Genomic DNA, 12,611 nt, shown 5'->3' with positions numbered 1-12,611 from the left:
TTTCGATGCTTCAACAAATTCTAAGTGACCCTCTGATGTCACATGGACTACTTACCTTTCTGGACATGGACAGTATACCATACACACAGTTTCAATGGAGGGACAGAGAGCTCTCGGACTAAATCTAAAATATATTTAACTGTGTTCCGAAGATGAATGGAGGTCTTACGGGTTTGGAATGACATGAGGGTGAGTTATTAATGACATTTTTCGGTGAACTAACCCTTTAATATTTCACATGGGCTCGAATCAGATTCAGTCAGATGGTCAATTTACACTCAGATGGTGCATCTTACCCACTGACTTGGGTCAACTTACCCCCACACTGGGGCAAATTGAGCCACAGAAACTTTTTTACATCATTTAACATATTAGTCACAACATTAATGAATATTATATTTTAAAGTTATCCCACCCTCCCCATCCATCTATTGGGCACCCGTTTTAGATGAACCTCTATTTTAGTAATGATCATCCCAATCACATGTATAAATAGACACTCCATTACTATTTCAGTTTTGTTTATTTCATTCATTTGCATACAGCACGAAATGTTGTAATATTTTCGACTCCAAGTCTTAATATCTTTTGGAAGAGAGCAGTAATATGTCATTGCGAGAGTGAGGAATATTTTCATTTAAAGCTACTAATAAACACCATTCTCAGTTTTATAAGACTACAAGAATGAAGGCAGCATTTTCAGAATAAACAGCAATTGCACAAGAATCCCAGATCGTGAGTGTACAGTAAAAAAAATAAAAGCATTCAGGTTCCTAAACAAATTTACACAGCCATCGAGTATCAAACACTTTAGAAGTAGAGATAAAGAAATAAATTACATGCAAACATCCAAATAAATATGACTTTGTACAGGAATGTTTCTTTTGTTTATAAAAATTGTCACAGAAAAAAAAAACTATTTGGATATTCATTGCCAATGTCTCAGCATTCAGACTTGCTGATTAACATGAACATATTAAAAAAATAATGAAAAAGGTTTTGGTTTCGGATTTAATTGAACTTGATTTCATCTCTAAAAAAAACAATAAAAAACAACTATTTTAAATTCAATGCCAAATAAAATACAAAAATTGTCCCACCTGCCGACATACTGAATTTGGTCTTTAATATGTGGTATCTATTTACCGTTTGCTTTTGTTTCTCTTGCTCTTGCTATCTCTCACAAACAAAGTAAAGAAAATAAAACTAGGAAAACCATTTTCTTGGCAAGCTCCAAACATTTTTTTTTTTAAATAAGTATATGATAATAGTCAAATCAACTGACAGATTTTTTTTTCCACACTTGAGGAGACCATGCAATTGTGCACGGTTTACTCACAGTCATCATGCATGGTAAAAGGCTTCCCGTTCATGACAAGGCAAAATAACTCTTGTGATTAAGGCACATTTAAATATCCAATACAATATCACAGTACTGCAATCGAATCGATTCATAAAACCAAGTCGAATACATTTTATAGATTTGAAAAGTGTCTTATTACGTGATTGTTCAGGCAACCTGATCTGGCTTCACTCATCCTACGTTTTTTTATATATATATAATCTTGCCATATTATTAAAATATCTTTGAAATAGGCAATAAAAACTCAAAATCAACCTAATTTCTTTTTGTCCCTTAGCAAAGTAAATATCATGACTCCTGTAGATTCATCTTCTAGGCAAACTAAGAGAAAAAAAAAGATGCATGGTCAAATGAAGACCACTAGAAAACTCTCACAGAGGTACTCAAAAGACCTGTTTGCTCTCCAAGAGCAAGTCACATGAAGTTCATCACTTTCCCTCTGCTGTTAACATCATCAGGATCTGGGAGTTCCTGTAAATATGGCACTGTTTGAGAACAGTGATATCACACTGTTGAGGTACTACAGTGGCATCTTCTTTTGGTTTCATTTCATAGCAGCAGTATTGGATGCTGTACTGTTGACATCCAAAAAAATACATATATAAAAAACAGGGAGAATATCATTATCCTTATGTCTTTACAGTTTTATGAACATGTGCACTACTCTGTTTTGTGATCCACATTCTCTGGTTTCCACTTCCCCAGGTGTTTATAGCAAGTCCATCTTACTTATGTTTTCTCTTTCTTTATGTTCTGATGTCCTTAAAAGAGAGTGCATCTTTGTCCTTGAGGGCTTTATTTTATCTTGTTCATCCAAAGCCTTTCACTGCAATAGCAAGAGAAAGAATAAATTAAACTTCTGCAAAACAGAGTGGAATGACTAAGACGAGTAATCCAGCAATGCATGCTCTGTGAAAGGCAGCTCTCATTTCCTGTTATCGGCATACAAGGGCTACTAAATGATACAAAGATCACATTGAAATCAAGGATTTGTAAATGTGCATGCATTGAAGACAAAGAGAACCTTTCATTTCACATTTTGTATCTGTTAGCATGAAAAGCAAGAGTAGCATTGGCCAAATATTTTCAGATTTTAATAGATATCAAGTGGTGACCCAAAAAGTCTTAAAATCAAACATTAAATTGTATTAATATTACCATGCATAGCCTGAACAATATGCAAAATTATTAATATGAACAGTTTTATAAGTCATTTAATAATGGTTCGCAATTGCAACCAACTATTTAAGAACCATTGCTGCAGGACATTCAAAACACTCCTAAAATATCAAGTGTGACTGTTTAGTCTACACTGACACAGATTGCGGCCCAGAACAAAATGTCTCTTACTTCTGACGTGCTTGTCTGAGGAACAATCTCACTGAGTGAAATAGCTTCCGCGTCAAAGCTTTCCCCTGATGACTGGGCAGCTATACTGCTACGACTGGGAATGAAATGTACTTGAATCAACTGAAATGTCAGTAAATGTTTATTATGTGTGAAAACACAGTGTACATCAGTATGTCATAGACATAGTATTATTAGTAGTAGCTAGACTTTTTTTGTTTTCTACAAATTCAACCAAATCTTGTTAAGAGCACCTACCTCAGGGCTAGTGTGTTTGAGGTCTGAAAGCTTCCAGGAGAGGTTGCTGACAGGGTCGTATCAGCTGAGCTACTCGTGATCTCATCTTCATTCAGTTGCTGTGGGAGCAGGTCAGGACGAGTTTGCACACCTAAAAAATGAAAAAAAAGAGAAAGCGCTCCTTAGTCAATGATGATTTGAAATGAACAATGACAGGAAAGACTAAACTACTAAACTGCTTTTCACTACTAGCTGATGACTCAATTTAGGCTTCTAAAATGTCAGATGATTCAACTGCATGAACCTCAGAACTGAAGGCTTTATAGATTCCAATGCTGACATTGTCCATGCATGTGCTGTGGGGGCAGACGCTTACAGCTATTATTTGCTCTGCTATCAGCACACAAGGGCATCTGACTAATAACTACACAAAGTTATCATGCAATCTCTGCTAGCATTGATATCAAAGCATAGTATAAACAATGCTTTCCATTCTCTCGAGGGCAAGTTAAGCAACCCTGGCCTAAGAATTAAGACCCTCAAACAGCTTGAAAGCAAAAAGTAAACTCTGCACAGAGGAAATGGTTATTAGCAATCATGAAAATAATAGTTAAGAGATGCACAACATATCAGTTTCATATTATTTAAGCCAATATTTAATATTTTCTTCTAATATATCAGTAGACATTCAATTTTGCAATGAAATGGAAAGGAAATTTTCTCCTGTATTTTGACGTATAATAGTAATAGGTTGTTGACTGGATTTTGGTATATAGCCGTTGCATTCAAAAGTGAAAGCAATGTGGACATGATCTTGCAGGGGCAGAGAGGATTATTTCTGATATTTCGGTAGAAAAAAAAAACGAAAAGTCTAAAAACAACATATGCATGCATACATGAATTGTTTGCAAAAAGATAGAAAAAAAAATCACGCTGACTAATTTTGCATGCTCATTTCCTCTGTATATACATGTATATTACCTTTTGCCTTTTTACATGAACTTTATAAACTAAATTTAAAAACACTTAAATGTAATCTTAAAACAAGTATACATTTTTCATAATTTACAATATACTGTTGTGATGCCAACATTTTAGTATTAACACTGAATCAATGAGGAAACTCAAAGAAGATTTCCTTGAGCAATCTTATCCAGTTTACAAACATGGCTAATGATTTACATTCAAGGCATTTAGAAGATATTCTTATCACGAGAGAATGATATTGGGAAGCACAAGCTAGGTAGGCTATCCTGCTTATCCTTTCCATTTCCCTCCTATCGCTCAATGTCTTGTCGTACCGCTGTCTCCTTGAGTGTCTGGGGCGAGGGACACAGCTCCACTGCTGCACAGCTGCGCTATAGTCTGTTGTGGCTGTGTTTGTTCTGCTGCTAGAGGAACGGACAGCTGTTGTGATAGTCCAGACACTGAAATGTTTGACTTCTTCCCTCCATTTCCCACAATTCCTCCTCGGCTTTTCTTTGAGGGAGACGTTTTCACTAATAGAAGAATAAAAAAATGAATGCATTATTAGCCCTTTAATGCATCCGTTGCAGAGGTTTCAAATTGACTATAAAACTTACACATAGGTCTTTTGAAGACTGTACTGCACATAAACTTCTGGAAACGATCTGCATAGAAACTTGGCCGGTGCACAGACACAGTGTCCTGCAGAGGAAAAAGAAAATAGTGGAGAAAGAAAAAATACAATATAAAACACACAATATACATTTGTATAGTTAGTCTTCATGCAATGTTTGATATAAAGTACAAGACATACCCCATCATGCAGCAGAGCTTTCCATGAGTGCTCCAACTTCTTCACCAGCCTAAACATACATGGTTATTAACCAATTATAGGAAATTATTTTGGAGAAAAATGCAAAGATAAGGAAATACAGATTACCTGTAAGACTGAAGGACGTCAATGATGCCGATGAAAACCAACAATTTTTCTCCTTTTGAATTAAATCCTGGGATTCCTCCCATGCTGCAAATAAAGAACAAATATCACACATTAACAAATGTGTAAGCACAAGTAATAATAATATTAACAATAGAATTGCAGCTCTACACCAAAGGTGTGTCACATTGATTGACTGGTCACCTAATAGCCAATTAACCTATTATGTAATGATATCAAAATTTCACAATATTATTGCGATATGAAGTCTGTGTATTTATCACAATCGTTAAAGAGAAAAAAAAGACAAATGAAGAATTGGGGGAAAAATGTTACATTTTGCACATTTTAAAACATCTAATGAACTTGGAGATTAAGAGAAAACTTAAGTCAGAAAAAAGTGAAATTGACATGTACATAAACTTTAAAGGAGACTCACCCTCTTTATTTTTCTGATATACTGTCTCAGTCTAATTTACATCCACACTGGTGTTTTAGGAAGCCAAACAAATTAGAATAGAATAGTAATAACAACAATGACAGCAGTAGCCATATATTGCAAAACAATTGCACTGTAAAATAAATTAAAATAAATAATTCACATAATTTTTTTCTTTACACTACAGTATGGAAATTCCATTCCTAATTTCAACACTTGAAAGAGATATTTTGAATAAATCTGATATGATATAACTGGACTGCAGCAATGTTAACCACTAGCTATCATCAATTCATGCTGCACTTTTAAGCTTTTATTTTGAGAGAAACGGCAGTAGAGCTTTTATTTTTAAGGAAAACTCCAGCTTCAGTGAAAACAGGCTTACAAAAACGTGTCTCGCTACAAATCTAGTGAAACTTTGTAATCATCTGCTATGCAAATAAAGCTTAACTGGTGGCTATTGCATTACTAAACACACGCTAAATTCACAGCATGTGCATTAAATGAGTTTGGTTTTAGTTTGTTTGACAGAGACTGTGCTAATGGCCCAAAACAAATATATATTTAAAATCTACACTTTTTGCCCAGAAGACCTATTATTTCGTATTGTCATGCGAGCCCGATAATATTGAGACAGTTTAGCTATCGAAATATTGATAATTTCGTTACATCCCTACCTATTAGTAAATTATTTCTGTAGGAGCATGTGACACTGAAGACTGAAATAATGGCTAACTGAGTTTGCCATCACAGGAATAAATTACATTTGAAAATATATTGAATTGTATTTTAAAGTTGAAATTGCACAATGTTACTGTTAATCAAAAAAAAAAAAAAGGTGGAAAAAAGTCCTTACCAACCCCAAACTTTTGAATGATTTACTAAAATTTTAAAACAGACTCTATAACCATACACATTTAGACAGTCTCGCGACCGGGTGTTTTGCAGATTCAATATGCCAGCCAAAGGTGGATCACTAACCTTTCATAGGGCTGTGGTGAAGAATTGCCCTTGGATTCTCCTTGAATAGACTCAATGGCTGTACAGTAAAGGGGCTTCTGGCCTTGGGCCTTTTTCTGGGTTTCAGGAACCGCAGTAGATGCCTCTTCACCTGCCCAGTCCAAGTTGTGGATACCCATCAACAGACTGTAGTCCATGATTTTAAAACTTTGAAGTACCTAAACATACAGGGATATAGATAGGCACATGTAGCAGATGCAAAACTAGAGTGATTCAATCACAACAGTTTTTTTTTTTAGTAAGCTACCACGAATGTGCAAAACCATGTGAACCATGAGAAGCTTGAATCATGTGAAAGGCACAGATCAGTCTCTTAAAAGGGTGGTTGATGGCGATTTCACTTTTTAAACGTTAGTTAGTGTGTGATGTTGCTGTTTGAGCATAAACAATATCTGCAAAATTACGATGCTGAAAGTTCAATGCAAACTGAGATATCTGCCTTGTCCAAATACCCACACTTGCGGTCTTTGCACTTGATCACTTGACTACTTATATGACATACTTCCTGTATTTGGCCCAAGTGTGTAAGTGAAGATGAATACCACGAGTGATTGTACAATTTTTTATTACCTGATGAGAGACACTTAATTTCTGGTGCTTCTAATTAAGTGAAAAAAGCAGTTGCAAATTATGTAGTTAATAAATATAGACTACTCACCTTTGCACCAATAAAACATGTGGTACTTTGTTTTACTACCAAATTATATGTAATATCTAATTATTATTAATATTTAACTTGGAAAGGTTTCCTTGATCTCTCGCGTTCTTAGCAAAAAATCTCTTAATTTATTTCGACATCATGATGCATGATGGGATACACTTAGCCTTGAATACTGCTTTGGAGCGTGGATTCAGTGTGTGTTAAGGGCAAGGCGCTTTGGCGTTTTTAAGATATGGACAGTCTTGTGCACTTACTTCCTGTCACTCGCATGTACTCTCGCGTTCATTATCGCAGATGAATCGCCTTCGATAATGAACGCGATATTGCGTAGCTGGTCAGCGATCTACGGCTCTGTCTATTAAATGTCACTCCAATTATAAGCAGGTGATGGCGATTTTAGCGGTGATCACGGAAGCAGCTTTACTGATTAGATGCGCATGATCATATCGTTAGATATATCGCCCAGCCCTACTATTGAGAGCCATGTGTGCAATCCTCTTCACTAATATCTGCGTCTCATTCGGGTTTAAATTGAACAGCGATATTGATGATGTCATCGTTTACAATACAACTGGAGCACATGCAACTGAGGTGAGGGGCGTGATGTTTAGACGTGCACTAGATGCGAATCACAACACACTGGGCAAGCGAACCAATCCAAGCCCATCTCATATCTCTGAGGGCGGGGCTACATAAAAACAGGAAATGATTGGAGCATTCAAAATAGAAGAAACAGAGCGGTGTAGAATAGAAGTAAATTATGTGAAAAATAATGTTTTTTTTTTTTGTTCGATTTGTTTTTTTTTTAAACAAAACTTAACATGTTAGTCTGCACCCCATAAACACAATCAAGCCTTAAAAAACAAGCAGTCAACCACCCCTTTAAAGCAACACTACTCTGACAATTAAAAGTTTGTAAGCAAAATTCAAGGACAATGTTCTGCGATCCTTGCTTGCGTCTCTTTCCTCTTACAATATGTCAGCTTCAGTCTACAACACACACACACTCTTACCCGACAGTCTCTCTGAATAGTCCTGCATAGGGCATTGTAGTGGTCACTCTCCAGAAATATGCCCTCGGGCATGTCCTGCATGAAGTCTAGGTCTTTGTATGTAGGCAAATCCTTGGCCCTTTCTTTTGGTGAAGCACGTCGCTTGTACGTCGAGCCCTTCAGGTCATATTTAAGGTGCATGGGTACAGCGCATGGCAGTAGGTTGTTCATCACTACGATTCGGATGTTCTTCCCCTCAGCTTGAACGCAGTAGAGGCCGTAGAACTTCGGAAGCAGCGTACGCATGTTCTGGTTCAGGTTCTTGATGATGAAAAGTGAATTATGTGGTGGAAACTACTGCGCTTAATATGTTATGATAAAATGTTTTTTTTTAAAACATATAGAGATGCACACTTACCATGAAGTAGCCAGGCAGGAGTGTTTGCAAGAATTCTGCCTCTTTGTGTTGTACTGTCTTAATGATAAACTCATCATCACTAGACACGTAGAAGAGAGACCCGCTCGCTCCAGGATTAGACAGCTCAATAAGGGGTTCATTACAAAGAGAGTACTGCAGAAAACACACACATGCATAGCAGTTAACATATGAATGGAGGCTTGAGGTGGTGTCCATTTAACTAAATGCAATCTTCACTGAGAAGTGCTTTTGGCTTTTCCAGATATTGTTTTGATTCAGAATCCAGAAGTTTAACCCAAAACAGCAAATTCTAGCTTATTAAATTTTTCAGACCAATTTAAAAAATGAATATTCATATTTTCCCTAAAAATAATTCCAATGACAATTCCACCCCTAATAAAAAAAAACTAATTTAAAGTTCCCTGATTTTTTCAAGGAAACCATGGGAATCCTATTTTGTGAACAAACAAGATTACCAGGTAGTCATCAGGTCGGATCCCGAACATCTCTCTGAAGTAGCGGAAAGCAATGGGAGCATATGTTTTAAACTTGAAGTCACCATGGTGATGACCTGGAGTTGAGCTGCTGCCTTGACTAAGAGGGAGACAAAAACAAGCACATTTATGTACACAGTGGGACTACTAATGAAAGGTTCTTCAAGGTTACTTTCATGCAGACACACATACCTGGGAAAGAAAATGCTTTCTACCACTTCGAAGTCCTGCATGAGCACGTCTCTTTCTGGCTTCTGGCTCAAGCTTCCCACACTGTGTGTGATGCCCAGCTGAATGGCACCTTTCAGAGCAGATGATGTGGTCTGAAGAGTTCCAATGAGGGGCACATGAAGAACAGAATAAGAATATGCTCATGTGCAATACAGAAAATAAAAAGAAACTTCTTCTGGAACTACTCCAGGATCATTTTAAAACTAGCCTACATATAACACTGATACATAGATCTTGTTTGAAGGCCTACAAAAGACAGATGTGATTTAATAAAACTGAGAGGGAGTAGCAATAACTCAAGGCTTGCTGGTCTTATCTGTATGTACCTGCCTATGCCATTTATTAGGGTTTATCTTCTTCATGGTGCCATACAAAGAACAGTGAAGACAATAATAATCTATGTGTTGCAGGAAGATCTGACAGATTCAGGAATGTGCATCATGACACGGAGATTAGAAGCTGAACTGCTGAGACGTTTGATCTGCTCCCATCTCTTACAAACAAAAAGTATTTACAGTGTATATGCAGCAGTACTCAATATGTGGAAATAAAATCTGGAGATTCACAGCTTGTACCTTTTTATATGTGGTTTCCCCAGTGGGGTCAATTCCTCTATGGCCCATGGTCTTTTTATTCGTCTGGGATGAACCAGAGATGCTGAGAAGCTGAAAGATATATGATTGCTCAGTAAACACATCAGACAAGAAGACAAAAACATCAGAATATTTCAGTTATTAATCAGTTATTTTGGATGTTAAAAACAATTTGAACAAATTATACAATTCTATGACATTTCAGCATCAGTAATTGTATTTAAAAATGTGACCGTTTATTCTCAACACAACAACAAAAAACAAACCAACTTAATCTCAAGAATAAAGTAACATAAGCACTGTAGCACAGAAGTTATGTAGGATATAATGTGAACACTTTAATGGATGTAAATCAAGACCCGGATCAAGAGCTGTGCAGATTCATGAGAAATAAATAGAAATAAAAGACGAGGGCAGTGAGCCCACAAATCACATTGTAGACAAAATTAAGTTGTTTTCTAGCACTGATTAGAAAAACAGTTACAGTATGGAGCCCTAAATAAATTGGCCAATAACCACAGAAATGTGAAGCTATTATTAAAGCAATAAAGCGTATAATTACCTCAGAGGAAGCCATCTTTCGATTTCCAGCTGTACCTATTGAGTGCAAAATAAAAATAAAAAAATTTAATGTGATTTCACCCAAATTTTATAATGACAAAATTGGATTATTGTGAAGTGATTTATCAGCTTTTTGAACTCTCATTCTCATGGCACCCATTCACTAGAGAGGATCCGTTGGTGAGCAACTGATGTAATGCTACATTTCGCCAGAAATGTTCTGTTGAAGAACCAAACTCATCTACCTCTTAAATGGCCTGAGGGGGTTTTCTTTTTTTGCTTGTGTGTGAAAAACTATACTACAAATATAATGCAAAATAAATGCAAATGCTAATGCAAAAGAAAGCTTTTCACACGGAGTTGAGATGTGCCGTTAACCACAACTATGAGTGTAAGCATGCAGCATGCACAGACACCTGGGTTTCAATTCCTTTGTTCTTCCAAGGAAAACGCTGTAACCCAATCACACCAGCTGAGTGTGTGGTGACACTATTACTACACTCAAAATAATAAAGACAAGCTCAACCCAGTCAAGGGCGTAGTACAGACAGTCTACGTTCAAACTGAGTTCATATGCAAACACTGGCCCACATGTGCTTACACACATGCATGTACCTCTCTGCTGGAATAACCTCCCAAATAAAGACATCTGAAGAGTAACAAAAGTCATTAAAAAAAACATAGAAAACTTTCTAACTCTACAATAACTAATATACGGAAGGCCATTTTTGCCATGAAAAAAAGCTATTTCGACTCTCTCACAATTGTGAAATTCTTTACATTTCACAATTATTGCTTTTCCTCTTAGAATTGAGTTTATGTAATGCAATTCTTAGTTTATGTCTTTGAGTTTATTGTTGAATTGAATTGTGGCATAAAATCTCTCAATTACACTTTTTTTTTGTCACATGGCAGAAACGGATTCCCACACTAATTAAATAATAATAAAAGTGAGAAACTTTTTCATATCTAATTTTGTTAGAAATCAAACATCACTTGTCTGAACATTATAATAAACATTTATATTTTATCTGTGCCACTAAAAGCTTTGGGAACTACTTAATATCTGCAAAATTAATGCATATTTAAATGCAATGACTAGAAAACCATTGCACGCTAAACTGAAGGGCACAAAAAGAAAAGTCCTGACAGCAGACATCAAAATCTTCACCAAATAATTACAATAACAACAACAACAACAAATAGCATTGTGTTGTCATTGCTTCCACGTGGGCTCAACAAATCTAATTATTCATTTCTTACTTTAAAACACAAGACTGCTTTGCATGATATTCATTATTTGAAGCCAGAGCACAAGAAATTAATCTCCGAACACTAATGTGTCATAAACAAGAAGAGGAAATAAAACGCTCTCTTACTGGAGCTCGCTCCGTCTGTGGAAACTACAGCCGGCGTAGCCATCTTCTGGCGGAAGTTTCATATGGTCCTGCTTGTTTTCACTTGTGGTTCATGTCCCACAGCCCTGGAAGAGGAGAATGTTCAAATAAGCTCAGTTATAAGAAACCAACTAACGTTAATGGAAGATTAAAAAGTTGCTTAACTTAGTGTGGTAATATTCCACCCTAACCTATGATCCTAACATGTAATTTACTGGAGGAGCGTGGTATCAAGTTCCACACTACCTGTCGTACTTTTGCTTTCTCATTTAAAACTATCGCTAAACATTATAATTTTTTTTTATTTTTTGCTTGCATGCTAATGGTTTAATTGGTTAGAGACCCACAATAACAACAGATGAAAACGTTTAACTTAACTTACCTGACTTATTTCCTTCGTTTTTTAACTCGAGGATTAGAAACAGGGCCGTTAAACTTTTGTTTACATTTAGAACTGCTCGATGCTTCATGTGACTATTTGAAGTACTCAAAATTCTTGTTTTTATTACTTTTACAGGTCCATCCGAAGTAAATACAAAATAATCTGAAATGCACGGAAGCGTCCTCGTTCCTCGAGCCTCCCAAACAAGCGGAAGTGACGTAGCTGCGCCGCACTGTCCTGCTGGGCGCGGTGGACGTAGAGCTGGGACGAAATGTTTTTCTATACTACAGGGGGCGCTCTACTGACACAGACTAGTCCAAATTTGCATTTAAAGGCACAATTTGTTAAAAAAAAAATTATATATATATATATATATATATATATATATATATATATATATATATATATATATATATATATATATATATTTTAAAAAAAAAATAGCAGTGTTATATATTGTTGCTGACTTCTGTACTACTTACATTATCCCAAATCCAGAGAAATACGTTTTTTTTTAATTTTTCATCTTAAAATTAAATAGTCTAACATAAACACAACTGTAAGTCCTCACAG

At 36.0% G+C, this 12,611-nt stretch overlaps 1 protein-coding gene across 1 annotated transcript; it reads right to left on the bottom strand.

The window, feature by feature from the left end:
- Positions 1-504: 504 nt before the first annotated feature.
- On the bottom strand, positions 505-12,286 carry pip5k1aa (phosphatidylinositol-4-phosphate 5-kinase, type I, alpha, a). The gene is made up of 16 exons (XM_026290071.1): positions 12,039-12,286; positions 11,639-11,742; positions 10,261-10,295; positions 9,681-9,770; positions 9,067-9,197; positions 8,857-8,974; positions 8,381-8,533; positions 7,984-8,283; positions 6,271-6,467; positions 4,854-4,937; positions 4,728-4,776; positions 4,531-4,615; positions 4,249-4,446; positions 2,969-3,098; positions 2,714-2,807; positions 505-2,189 (listed from the first exon to the last, which is right to left on the bottom strand). The coding sequence occupies exons 2-16, from the start codon at positions 11,679-11,681 to the stop codon at positions 2,187-2,189; spliced, it is 1,710 nt and encodes a 569-aa protein (XP_026145856.1). The 5' UTR covers positions 11,682-11,742; positions 12,039-12,286; the 3' UTR covers positions 505-2,186.
- Positions 12,287-12,611: the final 325 nt, after the last annotated feature.

Source organism: Carassius auratus, chromosome 19, assembly GCF_003368295.1.
Source record: "Carassius auratus strain Wakin chromosome 19, ASM336829v1, whole genome shotgun sequence".
In the NCBI taxonomy this organism is placed as follows: domain Eukaryota; kingdom Metazoa; phylum Chordata; class Actinopteri; order Cypriniformes; family Cyprinidae; genus Carassius; species Carassius auratus.
Note: the sequence above shows the minus strand (reverse complement) of the source record. Positions and strands in the feature narration are given on the sequence as shown.